The sequence below is a fragment of the Carcharhinus amblyrhynchos genome, chromosome 15 (genome assembly GCF_965287045.1).
Source record: "Carcharhinus amblyrhynchos chromosome 15, sCarAmb.v2.hapA, whole genome shotgun sequence".
NCBI classification, from domain to species: Eukaryota; Metazoa; Chordata; class Chondrichthyes; order Carcharhiniformes; family Carcharhinidae; genus Carcharhinus; species Carcharhinus amblyrhynchos.
This window is the reverse complement of record NC_137338.1, coordinates 67403671-67425530: the sequence shown is the minus strand read 5'-3', so window position 1 is coordinate 67425530 and position 21860 is coordinate 67403671. Positions and strand designations below refer to the sequence as shown.

Below are 21860 nucleotides of genomic sequence, written 5' to 3'. Positions count from 1 at the left end.
TTGGGAAGCCCTGATCTAGTAATCTCCCTCAATGTAGCCACGTGAAGCTATATTCAAACAACAGATTTCAATTGGTACAACTAAGATATTTGCTGCCCAACGTATCAGGGTGAGGATCTCAAGGAATAGGAGCAGGAGTAGTCCATTTAGCCTATCCGTTGTGGATTATAAATTATAAACGTATAAGATGATGAATGGGATGGATAGGATAGAGGTGGAGAGACTCTTCCCGCTCAAAAAAGACAGTAGGACTAGGGGGCACAGCCTCCTAATAATAATAATAATAATAAAAATAAACTAGGGGGCGGTTTAGAACGGAGTTGAGGAGGAACTTCTTCACTCAAAGGGTGGTGAATCTCTGGAATTCTCTGCCCGTTGAAGTGGTGGAGGCTGCCTCGCTAAATATTTTTAAGACGCGGGTTGATGGGTTTTTGATAAGAGAGGGGATTAAGGGTTATGGGGAGAGGGCGGGAAGGTGGAACTGAGCCGCGACAGATCAGCCATGATCTTGTTGAATGGCGGGGCAGGCTCGAAGGGCTAGATGGCCTACTCCTGCTCTTATTTCTTATGTTCTTATGATTAACCCAAATAATGAGTATTAAATCTTTTAAGCTTTTTATTAAATTGCTAACAAGAACAGACACATACTTCGCAGTTATAGTTAATTACAGCAAATGAGAAACGAGCAACTATTAAATTCATCATTTGCATACTTAGTCCACCAATCATAGCATCGCCTTTTGCTCTTAGCCAATAGAAAACCGTCTCCTTCAATAATGTAATTATGTCAACATATCTTGTTATTTGGTAATTGTAGTAGTAACTTGTCTTTATTTTCATCCTATGTCCTAACCTGGAATGCAGTGTTTATGAAATTGACACAAGTTTAGGTTAGTCTCTTATCCTGAGTACGTAAGCGCTGCCTCAGTGAAGGCCTAGTAGGCTAATAATCATTTTCCACTACTTAACAGAGTTGTTTGTCATAACTTAATTTCCACACATCAAGCCTGTTCAATCATTGGACTGGTCTGATTGTTGTCTTAACTCCACTTTTCTGCATGTGTGTGCATGTCCTGTCCCATCCCCATAACCCTTGATTCCCTAGTAGATCATAAATCTGCCTGACTCAATGTAAGAACATAAGAAATAGGAGCAGGAGTAGGCCATCTATCCCTTCGAGCCTGCCCCACCATTCAATAAGATCATGGCTGATCTGTCGTGGCTCAGTTCCACTTTCCCGCCCTCTCCCCATAACCCTTAATCCCCTCTCTTATCAAGAACCCATCAACCCGCTTCTTAAAAATATTTAGCGAGGCAGCTTCCACCACTTCAACGGGCAGAGAATTCCAGAGATTCACCACCCTTTGAGTGAAGAAGTTCCTCCTCAACTCCGTTCTAAACCGCTTCCCCTTTATCTTGAGGCTGTGCCCCCTAGTCCTACTGTCTTTTTTGAGCGGGAAGAGTCTCTCCACCTCTATCCTATCCATCCCATTCATCATCTTATACGTCTCAATGAGATCTCCCCTCATTCTTCTAAACTCTAACGAGTACAAGCCTAGTTTATTCAGCCTCTCCTCATAGCTCAACCCCCTCAACTCCGGTATCAGCCTAGTAAACCTCCTCTGCACTCCCTCCAAGGCCAAAATATCCTTGCGCAGGTGCGGCGCCCAAAACTGCACACAGTACTCCAGCTGCGGCCTCACCAATGCCCTATACAGCTGCAGCAAGACCTCCCTACTTTTATATTCAATCCCCCTCGCTATGAAGGCCAGCATCCCATTCGCCTTCCTGACCACCTGCTGCACCTGCAGGCTGGGTTTTTGCGACTCATGCACAAGGACCCCGAGGTCCCTCTGCACCGTCGCCTGCTGCAGTTTTTCGCCATGTAAGTAATAGTCCTTCCTACCATTCTTCCTACCAAAGTGGACCACCTCACACTTGCCAACATTAAATTCCATTTGCCATATTCAGTGACCCCGCCTCCACTGCTCTCTGGAGAAGAGAATTCCAAAGGATGTAATAATTCTGAGTAGAAATTCCTCCTCCTCCTCCTCTGTCTTAAATGGGGACCAGCTTATTTTTAAACTGTTCACCCTAATTCTAGATTTCCCCACAAGGGGAAATCTGAGAGAATGCTGTCAGCATCTACCACATCAAGCTCCCTCAGAATCCTTTGTATTTTAATCAGATCACCTCTCTGCCTTCCTAACTCCAATGAGTATAGGCATAATCTGCTCAAACCTTTCCCATAGGACAACCTTTCATCTTGGGAATCAGCTCAGTGAACCTCCTGCCAGTTGCTTTCAATCCAAGTATACCTCTCCAAAGAGCAAAACTGTACGCTGTGCTCTAGGGTTGGTTTCACTTGTCCAGTTGTAACAAGACTTCCCCAACTTTTGTGTTTCACGCCTGCCCCTTGCAACATTCCATTTGCCTTTGTAATTACTTGCTGTGTGCTAACTTCTCATGTACACCGTGGTTAGCATTGCTGCCTCACAGCACCAGAGACCCAAAGGTTTTTTGATTTATTATTGTCACAAGTATGCAGTGAAAAGTATTGTTTTTTGCAAGCTATACAAACAATGCATACTGTTCATAGAGAATGAAAAGGGAGAATGCAGAATGTAGTGTTACAGTCATAGCTAGAGTATAGAGAAAGATCAACTTAATGTGAAGTAGGTCTGTTCAAAAGTCTGGCAGCAGGGAAGAAGCTGTTCTTGAGTCGGTTGATACGTGACTCAGACTTTTGTATCTTTTTCCCGATGGAAGCAGTGGAAGAGTGTACGTCCTGGGTGCGGAGGGTCCTTAATTATGTTGGCTGCTTTTCTGAGGCAGCAGGAAGTGTAGACAGAGTCAATGGCTGGTTTGCATGATGGACTGGCTTCATTCAGACCCTTTGTAGTTTCTTGTGGTCTTGGGCAGAGCAGGAGCCATACCAAGCTGTGATACAACCAGAAAGGATACTTTCTATGGTGCATCTGTAAAAGTTGTTGACAGTCATAGCAGACATACCAAATTTCTTTAGTCTTCTGAGAAAGTAGGTTCGTGGGCTTTCTTAACTATAGTGGGAGACCAGGACAAGTTGTTGGTGATCTGGACGCCTAAAAACTTGAAGCTTGCGGCCATTTCTACTTTGTCCCCATTGATATAGACAGGGGAATGTTATCCACTAGGCTTCTTGAAGTTAATGACTATCTCTTTCGTTTTGTTGACATTGAGGGAGAGATTACGTTTAATTGCACCAATTCACCAGATTCTCTACCCGGGTTTGATTTCGACTTTGACTGTATGGAGTTTGCATGTTCCTGTGTCTATGGATTTCCTCCTTGTGCTCTGGTTTCATCCCACAGTCCAAAGATGTGTAGATTTAGTGGATTAGCCATGCTAAATTGCCTCTTAGTGTCCAAAGATAGGATTATACAGTGCAGAAGAGGCCCTTCGTCCTATCAAGCCTGCACTGACGCATTTGATTCCCACCTGCCAGCACTTGGCCCAAAGCCCTGATTGTTGTGATGTGCCAAGTGCTCATCAAGTACTTTTTAAAGGATGTGAGGTAACGCACCTCTACCATCCTCCTAGGCAGTGCATTCCAGGCTGTCACTACCCTCTGGGTAAATAAAGTTTTTTTTCTCACTTTCCCCTAAACCTCCTGGCCTTACCTTGTCCCCTTAACTAAGGAGAGCAGTTGTTCCTTATCCATTCTGTCCATGTCCCTCATAATCTTGTACACCTCAATCAGGTCGCCCCTCAGTCGCTGCTGCAATGAAAACCAACCCAAGCCTGCCCAGCGTGTAGGTTGGGTGGATTAGCAGTGTCGCAGGGTTAGGGCCTGGGTAGGATGCTCTATCAGATGCAGACTCAATGGACCAAATGGACTCCTATGTTGCCACATACTGCAATCTCTTCTATTTTAAATAATCTGCTTCCTACTTGCCAAAGTGGGTAATATCTCAATTTCCTACGTAGTTTTGTCCACTTAGTTAACCTGTGCACATCCCTTTGCAGAGTGTTTATGTCCCCCTCACAACTTCCTTTCTGGCTGCATTACACTTGGCCCTTTCATCCTCATCTCTGGTGTGAATGTTATCATTGCTGGGAACAGGAGTGGTTTTGGGCTTGGTGTCAACGCTAAGCGTCCATAGCTCTTATAAAAACAGAAAATGCTGATAAACTCAGCAGGCCTGGGGGCATCTGTGGAGAGCAAATAGAATTAACATTCCAAGCCCACACCGCTCTTCTCAGCCTCCAGCTCAAATTGGTTTCAGTGATAATAACTCTACCCCAACAATGTGTTTCAATAGAAAATTGCTTGTTAGAGAGCAGTGCATTACAGGCACTGGCTGTATGAATACGACATTTCCTCAATTCTGGGTAGTTTATGACCCACTCAAACATGGACTGAGACTGTCATAATTCTTGTCACAACTCCTGGAAAGAAAATGGCTTTTCATCACATCAGTAGAACCCTAGTTTGATCTAGGATTTACAGTCTTGTCTTCGCTAGCTAGCTGTGTATAATAGATTGTCAGTTGGACCATTACCTTATTGGTTGGCAGTGCAGGCTCGAGGAACCAAATGACCTATTCCTAATTTGTATGTTCATATGCTTGCATTCAGTATTAACTTTTTGAAGAATCTTAATACTGGTTAACAGGGCAGTGATGTCATTGACTCAGCAAAGTCTTAGAATTCATCTTCAAAATCAAATGGATGTGTAGATTATTCAAGGATAGACAGCCCAGATTTATTAAAAGGCAATTCCTGGTCGAAAAATTGAGGAGCTTTTAGAAGAATCCAGATAGAAATGAGGTTGATGTGATCTATGTGGATCTTTAGATGGCATTCTGTAAGATATTCTTGTTGCAAGCGTTCAAGTATAAAGGAAAATTTCACAATGTGAAAAATAAGGTTGGTAATCATAGGGAAGATGGTCTTGAGGTAATGGAAGAAGTGTGATATCCAAGGCTTAGGGCAAGATGTAGTTCTCTTGATGAGTATGGATGGTTTGGACTTGTGTTTCCAGTGTCCAGCTTCAAACTTTGCTGATGATGCAAAGAGAAGAGGCATGGCAAGTAGCATTGAAGCTTGTAAAAGGAATAGGCTAATGAAACAGATGGCTGACTAAAATGTGCGCTAAATCATTTTGGAAGGAAAAAGTGAAGTGTGCATCCATTGGAAAGACGGTGAAAAGTGTGGATGATTAGAAAGCTTTAGAGGTAATTGCCTCTTAGTCTGCGTGTAGGCATAAAAAAACCATAAAGTAATTTTCCATTAAAATCCTGCCCACAATTACAAATATCTCCCAAGCATTCAAAGTTCCTTGAACTGCTGCATCCTGAGATCCACACTGAACGCCATGCACTGCCGTGTGAACGTACTTGATCTCTATTCAGTGGCATCAATTCATTCTATTTCACATTTGCCCTGCTCCACAGTTACACTTCTCCCTTTCTCGTCTGACAGCTTAACAAAATATCATTTTCTTTTCCTTTCAGGCATTAAGGATCATATGCTGCAACTGCTCTAGTAGTGCTCCTCCAGATCTTTCTTCCCCCTACAGTTCCCACTGACCCCATCCCTTCTCAAGTGTGCCTCTGTATTCTTGATACCCTCCAACCTTCCTCTTTCTGACCCTGAATGATCTGACTTTAGCAAAGGACTCAGCTTTATCCCCTTAATACAAACACCTCAATTAATTTAAACCTTGGTATGACATTGGTCGTCCTTGATCTCTGCACCCATTTCGTTGTAAAAAGTCTGACAACACCAGGTTTTAGTCCAACCTATTTATTTGATAATATACTCACAAGCTTGTGAGTATATTATCAAATAAATAGGTTGGACTAAAACCTGGTGTTGTCAGACTTTTTACTGTGTTTACGCCAGTCCAACGCCGGCATACCCACCCCATTTCGTTGGCCAGAAGAAAAGAATTATTGAAATAAAAGTGGTAAGTTTAATTACATGCAGCCGCCTTCAAGCGCGGGTAATGCCATGAGTCTATATTTGATAAGTCTGGGTTGAGCTGTGATTCAATTTCACTGCTTCCCTCAGTCTCTGAACTTGCTGTCTCAGGTTCAACACTAACCTAGTTATCAATGCAACTGACAAGGGTGATACCATTATTTTCTGGCAAATTGACTTCCAACCTAGCTGACGCTGAATGCCAGCTCTCCAGTGCTTCTTCCTACCTCTCCTGAATTACGACTCTACCATCAAGTTGTTTCCTGGATCATCAGTGATTTCCTCATCTGGAGATCTTCTGACCTCCTAGTTCCCCAACCCCAGTTAACCGCTTCTACTTCCATCCCAAGATCCACACGCAGGACTGTCATGGTTGACCCGTTGTTTTAGCTTGTCCTTACCCCATTGAACTGATTTCTTCCTATTTCTACTCAATTGTTTTTCCCTTGTCCATTCTTTCTCAGGCTGCATCCATGGTTGTTTTATGCCCACTGTTTTCAGTTTCCTGGTCCTAATCATCTCTTCAGCATGGCTTTCCAATCTCTCTACAGCTCCATCTCCAACAAGAATTGTCTAATTTCTTCCTTGGTCCTATTTGCCACCACCCTCCACCTGGCTGAATTTATTCTTTCTTTGAACTACTTCCTCTTTCAATCACTTCACTCCCTCCAAATGAAAGGTGTTTCTATGGATCCTGGCAATGCCTGCCTCTTTTTGTGAGATACATGATTTTTTTTTCCAGTCCTAGTTGGCTCTTTCCTCTGTTTTTCTTTATGGGTAGATTATTATTGAATGCTGTTTCCTGCTCTCACCTTGAATTGGAAAACTTCTATCAACTTCACTTCTAATTTCTGCCCTTTCTCATCTTTTCATGGTCTGTCTCTAACTCTTGCCATCACTGACTTCTCTTTCTCTATGGGGCTAGGCGATCAAATGATAATCTTTGTAAGACTATCTGTAGAGGGACAGGTAGTATTGAGGTAGCGGGGGCTGCAGAAGGACTTGGACAAATTAGGAGAGTGGGCAAAGAAGTGGCAGATGGAATACAATGTGGAAAAGTGTGAGATTTTGCATTTTGGAAGAAGGAATGGAGGCAATGACTATTTTCTAAATGGGAGAATGCCTACGAAATCAGAAACACAAAGGGACTTAGGAATTCTTGTTCAAGATACCCTGAAGGTTAACGTGCCGGTTCAGTTGGCAGTTAGGAAGGCAAATGCAATGTTAACAGTCATGTCGAGAGGCTAGACTACAAGAGCAGGGATGTACTTCTGAGGCTGTATAAGGCTCTGTTCAGACCCCATTTGGAGTATTGTGAGCAGTTTTGGGCCCCACATCTAAGGAAAGATGTGCAGGCCTTGGAAAGGGTTCAGAGAAGGTTCACAAGAATGATACCTGTATGTTTGTACGAGAAATGGTTGAGGACTCTGCACTCATTGGGGTTTAGAAGGACGAGGGGGGGATCTTATTCAAACTTACAGGATACTACGAGGCCTGGGTAGAGTGGATGTGGAGAGGTGGTTTCCACTGTTAGGAAAAACTAGAACCAGAGGGCACAACCTCAGGCTAAAGGGATAACCCTTTAAAACAGATGAGGAGGGATTTCTTCAGCCAGAGAGTGTTGAATCTGTGGAACTCTTTGCCACAGAAGGCTGTGGAGGCCAGGTCATTGAGTGTCTTTAAGATAGAGATAGATAGTTCTTGATTATTAAGGGGATCTGGGGTTATGGGGAAAAGGCAGGATAAGGATGAGAAAAATATCAGCCATGATTGAATGTCAGAGCAGACTTGATGGGCCGAGTGGCCTAATTCTGCTCCTGTCTTATAGTCTGATACAGCTATTCAGACTAGACTTCCTTGCACTGTGATTCCTATATAAGAACACCATCCCACTTTCTCCTTCGCTATTGCTTCTGTTTAGATGATGCAACTTTCCAAATGAGTGCTTCCGATATATCTTCCATTTTCCTAATTATGGTTCACAGTACCCTTAATTGAATTTGACCCACTTTCCACATTTCTGTTCTTAGATTTCCAGGATCCTGCTTTTGTAATGATTTGAGTTTTATAAATTTATAGATATTAAAAGTTAAGCAGTGATCATTTGTACAAAGTATGGGCCAAGGTGGTGTGCACAGCAGTGGTCCTTCATTGCAAAATGTTAAAATGTAAAGTCCTAAGTTAATACTGTGGAGGAGGGACTTGAGATAATGGAGCTGCATCCATTCGAGCAGGGAAACCCAAGAGGAGATTTATTAGGTTATGGGTTGCTTGAGGAGTTATAAAAGCAATAACTTTGACTTTTCAGCTAAAAATTAACACTGAAGAAAAAAATGTCTTCACACAGATTGTTGGAGCATGCAACTGCCGTACAATAGAAAGTACAGTAAATCATCTCATATCACCAGGTTAAAGTCCAACAGGTTTATTTGGTAGCATGAGCTTTTGGAGCGTTGCCCCTTCATCAGGTGAGTGAAGAGTTCGGTTCACAAACAGGGTATATAGAACATAGAAAAACTACAGACAAACAGGCCCTTCGGCTCACAAGTTATGCCGAACATACCCCACCTACTAGGCTTACTTATAACCCTCAATCCTACTAGGTCCCATGTACTCATCCAGAAGCCTCTTAAAAGACCCTATTGAATCCACTGCCTCCACCACGACTGCCGGCAGCCAGTTCCACGCACCCACCACCCTCTGAGTGAAAAACTTACCCCTGACATCTCCTCTGTACCTACTCCCCAGCACCCTAAACGTGTGTCCTCTTGTGGCAGCCGTTTCAGCCCTGGGAAAAAGCCTCTGAGAATCCACCCGATCAATACCTCTCAACATCTTATACACCTTTGTCAGGTCACCTCTCATCCTTCGTCTCTCCAAGGAGAAAAGACCAAGCTCTCTCAACCTGTCCTTGTAAGGCATACCACCCAATCCTAGCAACGTCCTTGGAAATCTCCTGTGCACCCTTTCAATGGCTTCCACATCCTTCCTGTAATGAGGCGACCAGACACAATAGACACAAACTCAATTACAAGATAATGGTTGGAATGCAAGTCTTAACAGGTAATCAAGTCTTTACACATGCAGACAGTGTGAGTGGAGAGAGGGTTAAGCACAGGTTAAAGAGGTGTGAATTGTCTCCAGCCAGGACAGTTCGTGAGATTTTGCAAACCCAGGCAAGTTGTGGGGATCACAGATAGTATGACATGAATCCAAGGTTCCGGTTGAAGCTGTCCCCATGTATGCGGAACTTGGCTATCAGTTTCTGCTCAGCGATTCTGCGTTGTTGTGTGTCGTGAAGGCTGCCTTGGAGAATGCTTACCCGAAGATCAGAGGCTGAATGCCCATTGAGTCATAGAGGTTTACTGCATGGAAACAGGCCCTTTGGCCTAACTTGACCATGCTGCCCTTTTTAAAACTCCTAAGCTAATCCCAATTGCCCACATTTGGCCCATATCCCTCTATACCTATCATATCCATGTAACTATTGAAATGCTTTTTAAAAGACAAAATTCTACCTGCCTCTACTACTACTACCTGGCAGCTTGTTCCAGACACTCACCATCCTCTGTGTGAAAAAAATGGCCCCTTCTGGACACTTTCATATCTCTCCCCTCTTACTTTAAACCTAGGCCCTCCAGCGTTAGACTTCCGTACCTTTGGGAAAAGATATTGACTATCTAGCTGATCTATGCCCCTCATTATTTTATAGACCTCTATAAGATCATCCCTCAGCCTTCCACGCTCCAGAGAAAGAACCCCCAGTCTATCCAGCCTCTCCTTATAACTCAAACCTTCAAGTCCCGGTAACATCCTAGTAAATCTTTTCTGCACGCTTTCTACTTTAATAATGTCTGTTCTATAATAGGGTGACCAGAAATGCACACAGTATTCCAAATGTGGCCTTACCAATGTCTTGTACAACTTCAACAAGACATTGCAACTCCTGTATTCAATGTTCTGACCGATGAAACCAAGCATGCCGAATGCCTTCTTCACCACTCTGTCCATCTGTGACTCCACTTTCAAGGAGCAATGAACACTTGGAGTACTGTGTGCAGTTCTGGTCCCCACATTACAGGAAGGATGTGGAGGCTTTGGAGAGGGTGCAGAGGAGGTTTACCAGGATGTTGCCTGGTATGGAGGGGAGGTCCTATGAGGAGAGACTGAGGGATTTGGGGTTGTTTTCGCTAGAAAGAAGGTGGCTAAGAGGGGATCTTATTGAAACATAAAAGATGATTAGAGGTTTAGATAGGGTGGATAGTGATAGCCTTTTTCCTCGGATGGAGAAAGCTAGTGTCATTTGCAAACTTACTAACCATGCCTCCTATATTCTCACCCAAATCATTAATATAAATGACAAATAACAGTGGACTCAGCACAGATCCCTGAGGCACACCGCGCACCCTTGACTGCTGAAGTGTACCCTGACAGGAAAGGAACAGTCCTACCTGGTGATTGCTGAATGGTGCCCATTCATCTGTTGTCGTATACATGGTCTTGCCAAGGTACCATGCCTCAGGACATTCTTTCCTACAGTGCATCAGGTAGACAGTGTTGGCCGAGTCACAAGGGTATGTGCTGTGTACCTGGTGGATGATATGTGAGATGATGGCATCCATGTTGATGATCCAGCACGTCTTAGAGGTTGCTCTGGCAGGGTTGTGTGGTGTCGTAGTCACTGTTCTCCTGAAGGCTGAGTAGTTTGCTGCATATAGTGGTCTGAGATTGTGTGGTTGTTTGAAGGCAAGTAGTGGATGTGTGGGGATGGCTTTGGCGAGATGTTCGTCTTCATTGATGACACGTTGAAGGCTCCGGAGAAGAAGATGTCATGTCATCGATGAAGATGAACATCTTGCTGAAGCCATCCCCACATATCCATTACTTGCCTTCAAACAACCGCGCAACTTCAAACAGACCGTTGTACGCAGCGAACTACCCAGCCTTCAGGAGAACAGTGACCATGACCCGCACATGCTGCCACAGCAGCTTCTGCAAGACATGTCGGATCATCGACACGGATGCCATCATCTCACGTACCATCCACCAGGTGCACGGTACATACACTTGTGACTGGGCCAACATTGTCTACTTGATACGCTGCAGAAAAGGATGTCCTGAGCATTGGTACATTGGCGAGACCATGCATACGCTACGATAGTGGGTGAATGGACACTGTTTAACAATCACCAGCAGGAGTGCTCTCTTCCTGTCAGGGAACACTTCAGCAGTCAAGGGCATTTAGGCTCTGATCTTTGGATAAGCATTCTCCAAGGCGGCCTTCACGACACACGACAACGCAGAATCGCTGAGCGGAAACTGATAACCAAGTTCCGCACACGTGAGGGTACCCTCAACTGGGATCTTGAGTTCACGTCACACACGCTGTCTGTAACCCCCACGACTTGCCTGGTTTTGCAAAATCTCACTAACTGTCCTAGCTGGAGACAATTCACAACTTTTACCTGTGCTTAACCCTCTCCCCTCATATTGTCTGCAACTGTAAAGACTTGATTACCTGTTAAGACTCACACTCCAACCATTATCTTGTAATTGAGTTTGTGTCTATATATGCCCTGTTGTGAACTGAACTCTTCACTCACCTGATGAAGTGGCAATGTTCCAAAAGCTTGTGCTACCAAATAAACCTGTTGGACTTTAACCTGGTGTTCTGAGGCTACTTACTGTGCCTACCTCAGTCCAACACCGGAACTCCACATCACAGCTGCAATAGAGAGTGGTAATGGTGGCAACTTGCAGAAATGTGAGGAAGTCCATCCAGATGTATTTCACATTCAGTGACTTGTTTCTAATTGGTTTCCACTCCCAAATGCTTTGACTGAAATAAGTAAGCTGGAGCCATTTTATGCATTGGTTTATAGGGTTTCCATAATGAAGTTCTGAGACAATATTTTAATTGCTTATCTTCACATCTCCAAGCATGTGCTGCACACAAATCACTTCCACCTGATGATCTATGTTTCAGTCAAACAGTTTGATCGTTACGGTAACTTTTCATTGTTTTCTATGCTCCTGACAATATGGGGAAAAAAATTGTCTACCCCATGATGAAAATAGTCATCCTCTCATTGGAGATCAAACTTAACCTCGTGCTTAGGAATATGGTAGTATATGTAATACATCAGTACTATTTGGTTTGCATCATGCTAGTGCATTAACTGTAGAATTCTTATGCAATGTAGTAAATCTCTGGTTTGTCTTGTGGTGAGCCAGAAGGTGCTTCATGCAAGAACAATACAAATGTTTCATACGTAATGTTCAATGTACTGTTACAGCCATTGATTCATGCTGCCAAGCACTGGAAGTTCTGTGTTTGTGACGAGGGTACAGAATTTGTAGTGGTGTGTTTAAGGTTTAAAATCATAAAACTGTCCATTATTATGAGAGACCAGTAAGAATGACCTTCACATGGACTTTATACATAATTCTGTAAGCTCGGAGTGAATTGGATTTAACAAATTATGGATTGAAAGAAATATAATGAACTGTGGTATGGAATTCGGGAAATTAATTAGTCAATGCCACATTGAAAGAAACAAACTGGATCAGACTTGGTTAGATGAGATAAATAAAATGGACTATAGAAGCTGACAACTTACAGTCAGCACAGTTTAAAAGTGGGCTTACAAAGAACGATGGGAATGAAATAAAAATGAACAGAAAAGACAAATTTACGCAATCACAACTAAGATTACATTGACATTTAATAAATGTATTAAAATGGAACTGTGCACAATGAATTTCCATTGGACTTCACAGAATCACAAATGGCACCCCTTAGATTTTTGAATCAAAGTCACTAAATAAATTTGTTTATTTGCAGAAGAAAAATATGTATTCCCGAATATCTACAATGTTATGAAGGTTCAGGATCTAAGGTAGCTGGAGCCTGATTGGTCGCAACTAACAGGAAACGGAGTCAACTAACAGGAAATGAAGTCAAGATAAATGAGCCATCATTTTCAAGTCGACAAACTAGCTAGTGAAAAGTCACAGGGTCCTCATAAGTTTACGATCCATGTTAATGACATGGATAAAGAGGCTGACTGTATGTATTGTAGCCAGAGCATCCAAAGCTAGGCAGGAAAACAAGTTGTTCAGAGGATACAATGGAAAGGTATAATGAATATGCCAAAGGTTAGTTGATGATTTTATTTATTATTGTCACATGTATTGGGAAACAGCGAAAAATATTATTTCTTGTGCACTATAAGACAAAACATATCATTCTTAGACAGGATAGGGTAGAAGGAAAACAGAGGGTTCAGAATATAGTGTTGCAGTCACATGTAGATAAAGCCCAGCTTAATATATGGTAGGTCTGTTCAAATTTCTGGTGGCAGCAGGGAAGAAGCTGTTCTTGTCGGTTGGATCTCAGACTTTTGTATCTTTTTCACGGTGGAAGGAAGCATGTCTGGATTGCGTGGGATCCTTGATTATGCTCTCCGCTCTTCTGAAGTAGTGGTAAGTGTAAACAGAGTTAATGTGGAAAAATCAGATGGTCCACTTTGGCCAGAAGAATGGAAAAGCAGAATATTTAAAGAGGTGGACTGTAGAATTTGGTACAGAGAGATCTAGATCCGTGTATGAGTCACAAAGTTACTGTACAGTTATAGCAATTAATTAGGACCGCAAATGGCCTTTATTTGCATTGGGGTTGGACTGCAAAAATAGGGATGTTTTGTTGCAACTGTATTTGGAGTGCTCTGTACAGTTGTTCTTCTTTTTCAAGATAGGATAAACTTGCACACGAAGCATTTGAGAGAAGGTTCACTTGACTGTCATAGAATCATAGAAACCCTACAGTGCACAGAGGTCATTTGGCCCATCAATTCTGCACCGACCACAATCCCACCCAGCCCTACCTCTATATCCTTACACATTTGCCTGTTAATCCCTCTAATCTACGCATCACAAGACACTAAGGGGCAATTTTAGCATGGCCAATCAACCTAACCAGCTTATCTTTGCACTGTGGGAGGAAACCCACGCAGACACGGGGAGAATATGCAAACTCCACACAGACAGTGACCCAAGCTGGGAATCAAACCCAGATCCCTGGAGCTGTGAAGCAGCAGTACTAGTCACTGTGCTCCATGTCACCCTACATGTCCTGGGATGAAGGACTTGCCTAATGAGGAAAGATTGAGCAGATTAAGCTCATTGAGTTTAGAAGACTGAGGTGGTTTTATTGAAACATATACGAATATGAGAGAGCTTGACAGACTAGATGTTGAGAGAGTGTGTCCTGATGGACAGGATCAAACCACTGGCAGTGCAGAATTACTTACGGCACCCAGATCAGCTCTGAAATTGTCAGAATGTGTAGTTGAGTTGGGAGTGTTTGAAGTCTACATCAGGAAGTGACGGAAATTGGTCATGAATGAAAGTCCTGGCCACCTGCTTCGCACAAAGAGCATGGAGTTTGCAGATGGAGGAGTATCTGCTGGCGTGGCAGTCCTGGATACACCCTATCTTATCTGAACCACAGACCTCCTGAAGTGTGTGTACCAGCGTGTGTACAATGTGCAGCATTAAAATTGCAAGGGTTCAACAGAAACCTCTTCTCTTGCACCTTTCCCCACCCCCCACAGGGATGGCACGATAGCACAGTGGTTAGCACTGTTGCTTCACAGTACCAGGCACCTGGGTTCGATTCCTGGCTTGGATCACTCTCTGTGTAGAGCTTGCACATTCTCTTCGTGTCTGCGTGGGTTTTCTCTGGGTGCTCTGGTTTCCTCCCACAACCCAAAGATGTGCAGGTTAGGTTGATTGGCCATGCTAAAAAAATTGCCCCTTAGAGTCCTGAGATGCATAGGTTAGAGGTACTAGCGGGTAAATATGTAGGGATAAGGGGGTAGGGCCTGAGTGGGATTGTGGTCGGTGCAGACTCGATGGGCCGAATGGCTTCCTTCTGCACTGTAGGGTTTCTATGATTTCTATAAGAATGTTTTTGCCTCATGGGGCATCCACAATGGGGGATCATGGTTTTAAAATAAGTCAGAAATGAGGAAGAATTGCATCTGTAACATTCTTATTCTTTGGACTTCTCTTCCCAGTGACCAGTGGAGGCTAGCTCATTGAATTTATTCAAGGCTGAGTTCGACGGATTTTTTGATCTGCAGAGGGGGGTTGTGGGGGACAGGCAGAAAAGTGGAGATAGTCCACAATGAGATCAATCGTAATCTTTTTGAATGGTAGAGCAGGCTTGATGTGCTGAATGGCTTAGCTGAGTTTCCATTTCTTATAATGGAATTAGCTCAGTGAGGGAGCTGAATCAGGCAGATGAGGATGGCCCTAGATTCAATCCCCATTTTATGCCAAGTTAGAGAGAATCCTGGCTGGCATGCCATTGGTGTGTCATTCTGATTGAATGAGGAAGTCATGGCAGAACTGTTTGTGTGAATGTCAGGCGAGAAAGGAGGATGATGGTGGTTGAAAATCAGTAATTTCACACCTCTTAGAATCACTGCAGGAATTCTTCAAGACACATCTTAAGACCAACAGTCTTGAACACCTTCATTAATGACCTTCCATCTATCACAAGGTCAGCGAGACTGTAAGCTGAAAATTCCTCAGGTAATGAAGTGATTGATTCCTCTGGTGTTGAAGCCATAGATATCGACATACAGCAAAACCTATGCAGCATTTCGATTTGGGTTGATGTATGAGCAATGACCATCTCTGGTGGATGCCTAAAAATATGACTTTGTGATATTGCTGTTGCTAAATCCCTCACCATCAACATTTTGAGAGTCACCCTCATCAGAAACTGTGAATTGGCCATACAAATAGCATGTTACCAAAGCAGGTAAGAAGTTGGGATATTCTACACCAAGCGACTTGTCTCTATCTTTTCAAAGCCTCTTCACCATCATCAAGGGAATTATCGGCCTGAATGGAATACTCTGCAGTCACTCGGATGTGTGCAGCTGCAACAAAATAATACAAGATACTCACCACCATCCAGGACAAAGCAGTCCCTTTAATCGGTACCTCATAAGCTAAAACACCCAAACCCACCTACCACCACGTACTGTGTGTGCATGATGCAGAATGTACTGGAGTAACTTGCCAAGGTTTATTCACCAGACCTGAATCCCTGTCCTCAGCTACTTAGAAGGGCAAGCACATCAGGTGTATTGTCTTCAAATCACAAACTAGCCATACTTGGATGCGTGTATTACCATTCCTTCATCATCACTGAACTAATATCCTTATAATCCCATCTCGCAGCACTGTGGGAGCACCTTCAGTAAATGTACTTCAACTATTCAAGAGGGCCAACTCGAGATCAACTAGGGATGGGCAATAAATGCTGGCTTTGCCAGTGATGTCCATGTTCTGAAAACGAATTGAAAAAGAACAGTGTGTTTCAGCTTTGAAGCTTTCCTGTACCTGAATACTTTCTGAACACATTAATATAGGTCAGCTTTATATAATGAATATTTGGATGTCATGGTCGGCATCTGTGGAACTCTGCAAAAATCATTGTGAAGCAAACGTATTATGGAGATGATAAAGAAGCTGTTTCTTCCCCTCATTGTGATGCTGAAATAAAATCTTCAGTTCAACCTCAAACTTGAAAATCATTGCGATTACAGAAGGAGCTATGTGTATCCTTGTTTCTCTGCATGCTATTCGTGGTCGTTCAGTGTTGAAATTGTTAAAATACAATGGAAAATTCTTGATTGTTCCTAAAGTGGTGCTGAGATGTTCTTGGATTTAATCTGTCAGAATGGTGTCAATCAAAAGCATCAGTCTTGGAGTTTGATATCTGCTTACAACTTTGTTCTTGACTTATCGATTTCTTGTCAAATTAATTTTATAAATGTCTAGTCACTATTGTCTTGAGTACATGACAACTTCTCTTTGTACGTACTGAGAGTTCCTAAGGATTACCAGTTTGGGCAGCTTTCCTTTGTAAATTTGCACTTCAACGTATAATGTATTTATTGGAATGTGTTTAAACATTTTTCCAGTGATTTTTATGTGATGTCTTCCAGTTAAATAATACAAGTGCAACATCAATGGCTAAAAGCCACCTGAATTTAGAATTTCAAATTGCATGTTAATATATCTAAATTAAATTTAATTCCTAGTAAACGCTTGCTTAAGTTGCAAATTGTATTTGTATAGTGTCTTTGATTTAGTAAAATGTTTCAAGCCATTTCATGACGGCATTATCAAACAATATTTGACACAACCAGAAATAGTAAGGCAGATGACCTAAAGCTTGGTCAGAGAGAGATTTTAAAGTACGTTTTAAAACAGGAGAGAAGTGTAGAGATGGTGGGAATTCCAGAACTTCAAGCCCAGGCACAGCTATGGGCAGGATCCTGTTATTTAAAATTATTATATCGATTTTGTTGAACAAATGGTCCTGTTTCCAATAAAACACTGCAGCCTTGCTTTAATATTGTTGATCCTCAGTCTCATCATTGTCATTTTGTAATGCTGATTACATTAAAAGTGTAATCCAAAAATGAGAATGAATCTTTCAGCAGTGAGGTTATAACTGGAATGAGCTGCTACATTGTGTTTTATTTCAGTTGTACCAAAATGTCCCATCTTCTCCTTCAAATACATTGTAGGTCAATCTCGCCAACCTATGGAAGAAGCCAAGAGTACTATGTTGAGAGGCCATTGCATCAGTCCTATAGTGGCGAGCTGAGAGAATTTGGTCAAAGCTCAGGAAGACCTGTACAGTGGAGGAATCAACGAGAGAAATGGACTGAAACAGTAAATGTAGAATCAAGATCGGGGGATGCCCAATATGGCGCCGTTCATCATAAGGTTTTTGAGTACGGGCATCCTTCCCCAAATGCAAGAGTGGAATCAGAATATACAACTACAACTGGAAGAAACTTGTACCTACAAGAAAGAGAAGGAAATGAAACCTACCCACTTCCTTCAAGATTTCTTGAAGATAATCCATACAATGATCATGATGAACGGCCATCTGACAGCAGTGAATGGCATGAACAACGGCACCATTCTCACAGCGAACGGCACCATGAGCATGATCAGTGGCACAATGACCTTGATGATCGGCATTACCATCAGAATGTGGACGTTCCAACCTACAGTAGAGTGTACAGTGAAAAGCCCAAGAGCTTCGCAAGTGATCCACAAATGGATTCCTATGACGAACCAGTGGTAACTACTTATGGCTCCACAGAGAAGTGGCATGACTCAGAAGGTTTTAGAAGTCACGGTTTACATGAGGAAAGGCGCTCAGGTTCTTCGCGTTCTCCTGGAAGACGGGCTGAAGAGCTTCCGGATAGGAGCTCCTACCAGAAGAGGTATTGGAATAGAACCATAATGGCTGTGTTTTGATGTAAAACCTCAACTGAAATAAAATGGTCATATTTGTGAATTGAGGATTTAAAAGTTGAAAGCCCTTTGTCCTAATCTGAAAGTGTGAGCATTCTGTTTAAATAATGAGCTCTTATGTTATTTTCAGAGCAGATTGGATGGCTTGAAAGCTGAGGACCACTTTTTTTTCCTCAGCGTCCTACTGAATGGCTTTCAGAAGGATAAAGGGTTAGACTAGTAACCTGGGAAATACACTGCTTTCGAGGCATTGCTCCCAAACTTACTTCAAGTATTACCAAAACTTAATTCTCACTGTCTTCTCTCTGCTGCAAGTGTAAACTGCTTTATGTCAACACAGGTATCCTGAGGATGATGAAGTCAGAGGGTACAGAGAAGCATCTGGAAGAGGCTGGGTACCCGGAAAGCATGAGGTGATAGAACATGATCGGGATTTAAAATGGAGAGGGGAGAAATTCCCTCATAATAGGAAAAGCTACCCCACGGCATCATACGGTGATTCTGAAAGCATGCGTGTTAAAGATATACCAAGAGAACGGTATAGTAACAGTGACCGCTATGAAGAGTATGTGCAGGTAAAGAGTGGGTTTGCACATCCACAAAAGTATCCTGAGGTGCAGGCCTCTTCTGAGCATCACCAGATATTTTCCAGTGGAAGACAGCAAGGCTATTCAAGCAAAGAGAAAGAGTTTACCACCAGCAGCTCAAGTAATAAAGAGGTGAGTTGTTTTCATGGTAACAGTAGGAGGTCAGGTGCTGATGTGGACAGAACAGAGGGGCGCCACGTTGGGTCAGCAAAATATTCTGTTCCTGAGCATTACCCTAGCAGGTTTCAGCATGTAAGCAAGAAAGAAGTAAGCCCAAGATCTGCAACTTCAGTAACAAGAGGACGTACAGAAAGAGGAAAGGAAGTAAGAAAGCGCTCTGAGTTTTCCAAAGACCGACGTGACGATGCTCATAAGCGATCAAGCCACAGATCTTGTCATGTGGAAACTTCGCGACGTGATGCTAAAAGTAAACCCGAAAGGAAAACGGAGTCTCTAACAATCAAACTAGATATGAAGAAATCTGTGAACAAGTGCAGGTATTGTCCTTAATTCTTTGCTATGAGGCTGGGTAAAGAAATTTCATGCATATTTTTAGTATTCATCTAAAGATTTAAGTTATAGTACCCTTCCCTTACAGAAAGCAGCCTGTTCTGAATTGTCATACAGCTTAAATGATCTTTAGCCTCTCCTCTGACGCACCAGAAACTTTAAGTACTTTCTATAATAGGGGCACTTTGATTTCCAGATTTTACTCCACATGTTTTACTTCTGTTAATCCTAGTTCTAAAAATGCTTTCATTCCTGATGGAAGGAAATGAGCAGCAAGGAGAGAATTCCTCACTTTGAAATATACTAACTACTTAGCCTGCGTGTTCTGAAACTTGACAAAGGAATTGCATTCTTAAATACTAGCCATTCTGTATATTACATGATACAATCAAAAGGCAAGGAAGAAAGAGAGGATGGATCAGTCCCATATACCAGAAGCTGTTAGAGAAAGGAGCGTAAATCACTATGAATTCTAAATGAAGAGCCTTGTGCATCAAGATGTTTTTTGTGGTTTTCAAAGTTGATTGAAGACTAACTTTATTGTGAAAAGCTGAAGTGGAAAATTATTTTAGAAAAGTGGCAGCTGCTTCGACCTTGTGCCGAACTTGTAGCTGGCAGTGTTAAACACAACAAAAACATAAAATACTGTCAGCAGGTCTGACAGCATCTATGGATGCGAGAATAGAGCCAGTGTTTCGAGTCTGGATGACCCGCTGTCAATGTTCTTATTGCAAATCTCTTTAAAGCAGAAAACTAATTTGTTGACATTTGAATATCATGTATGAGAAGTGGAAATTGTGTACAACTACAATCAAGAAAGAGGGAGAATACTGCCTGAATTGTGTTCTACGGTCTGATTTTCTTCGTGTCCATACCATTTTGACTGAATTAATTTTTCAGTTGTCCTGTAACAATTGGACAAGCTACATACATAAAGCTATATACTAGTCCTGGATAAATTGTGGATCTCATTCCTGGTCCAGGTGAAGACTACAAAAAAAAACATGCAATGAAAATCTTTATACAAGGGTCTATTCTTCAATCAGCCTACTTTCACATGATTTGTGCGTGATGAAAATGATGTAGAAAAATGAATGAACTACACCTCCGTTAAAAGGGATTACTGCCATGTGTTTTATTCAGGAATTTGTTTGCTGTGCATGGGCAATATCTGTCTGCAAACCTGTTTGACAAATGGCATCATCTTGCTACGTAAAAAATGTTTTAGCAAAAGTAGGACACAGAATGGAACTTGAAAATAAATTTTATCACTTTCATCACATCTGGAACATATCAACATATCCAGTGGATCCTGGATTCAGCAAATCTGTATAATTTTTATCTAAGATCAAGCTGAGAATTCATGCTGCAGCCTTATAATACATTGTGCTCGTTAAATGAAATTGATTCATTCTGGAATAGTACTGTTCAAGAGTTCAGAAGGCTTCTGATTTGAAGTAAACAGCTCGCATGGCGGATCACAACATTCAGTATGCTGCCTTGATGGTTGCCTTCTTTGCTTAGGTTTCAAGTTATGAGTGACATGTTAGCCCAGAGAACGTTGACTTCTGCCATTTCAAGCTAAGGTGCTAAATTTCAAAAAGGAGCATCTGATCGTGATGTAGTTTCCAGAGGAAAGGGAAATTTGTCAATGGAAAATGGTGTAATACCGCCATAAATTAATGAACTTCTGTACTTCACAATGCAAGTTGGTTTTGACTTGAAAATTATTGAACTGCTTATTTTTGCTAAATTTCAATTGAAGTTAGACTGTTGTTTCATTTAGGCTCTGCTGGATTAATACCCTGGGTCTAATAAGGTTTCAGAATTCCCTGTATAACTGAATATCTTTCAAGGAATATTGAAACAAGGGAATTAAAGCATCGCTCCTTGACATCTTCATATGCGTTTTCAACAGCATTGCTACTATGGAACTCCCAGCACCTTGAGCTCTCTGTGGTCAGAAACTTAACTGGACCCAATGTATAAATACTGTGGCTACAAGAGCAGGCCAGAGGCCGGGAATTCTACAACATGTAACTAAGCTAACTCTCTAAACCTGTCCAACTTCGACATAGTACAAGTCAGGAATCTGAATGTATGCTCTTCACTTGCCTTGATGAGTGCAGCTCGAACAATCCTCAAACTAACACCATCCAGGATAAAGCTGCCCACTTGTTGGACCTCATCTACGAACCTAAATGTTCATTCTGTTCATATTGGTGCACCATAGCAACAGTATGTACCATCTACAAGATGTCTTGGAGCAATTCACCAAAGGCTCTTTCAACAACACCTTCCAAACCTAGGTGACCTCTGTCACTTAGAAGGATTAGGGCTACAGCTGCATGGGAACACCACCACCTCCTAATTCCCCTCCAAATACACAGCATCCTGACTTGGAAATATATCACTGTTCCTTCACTATCACTGGGTCAAAAT

At 42.3% G+C, this 21860-nt stretch overlaps 1 protein-coding gene across 2 annotated transcripts in view; it reads left to right on the top strand.

The window, feature by feature from the left end:
* Positions 1 to 21860, top strand: part of LOC145353389 (BCLAF1 and THRAP3 family member 3-like) — a 42887-nt gene that overhangs the window by 5132 nt on the left and 15895 nt on the right. For both annotated transcript variants that reach the window (XM_080204116.1, XM_080204117.1), the window contains exons 3-4: positions 17580 to 18290; positions 18662 to 19405. In XM_080204116.1, coding sequence (XP_080060242.1) covers positions 17580 to 18290; positions 18662 to 19405 — 1455 coding nt within the window. The remainder of the gene's footprint in view (positions 1 to 17579; positions 18291 to 18661; positions 19406 to 21860) is intronic.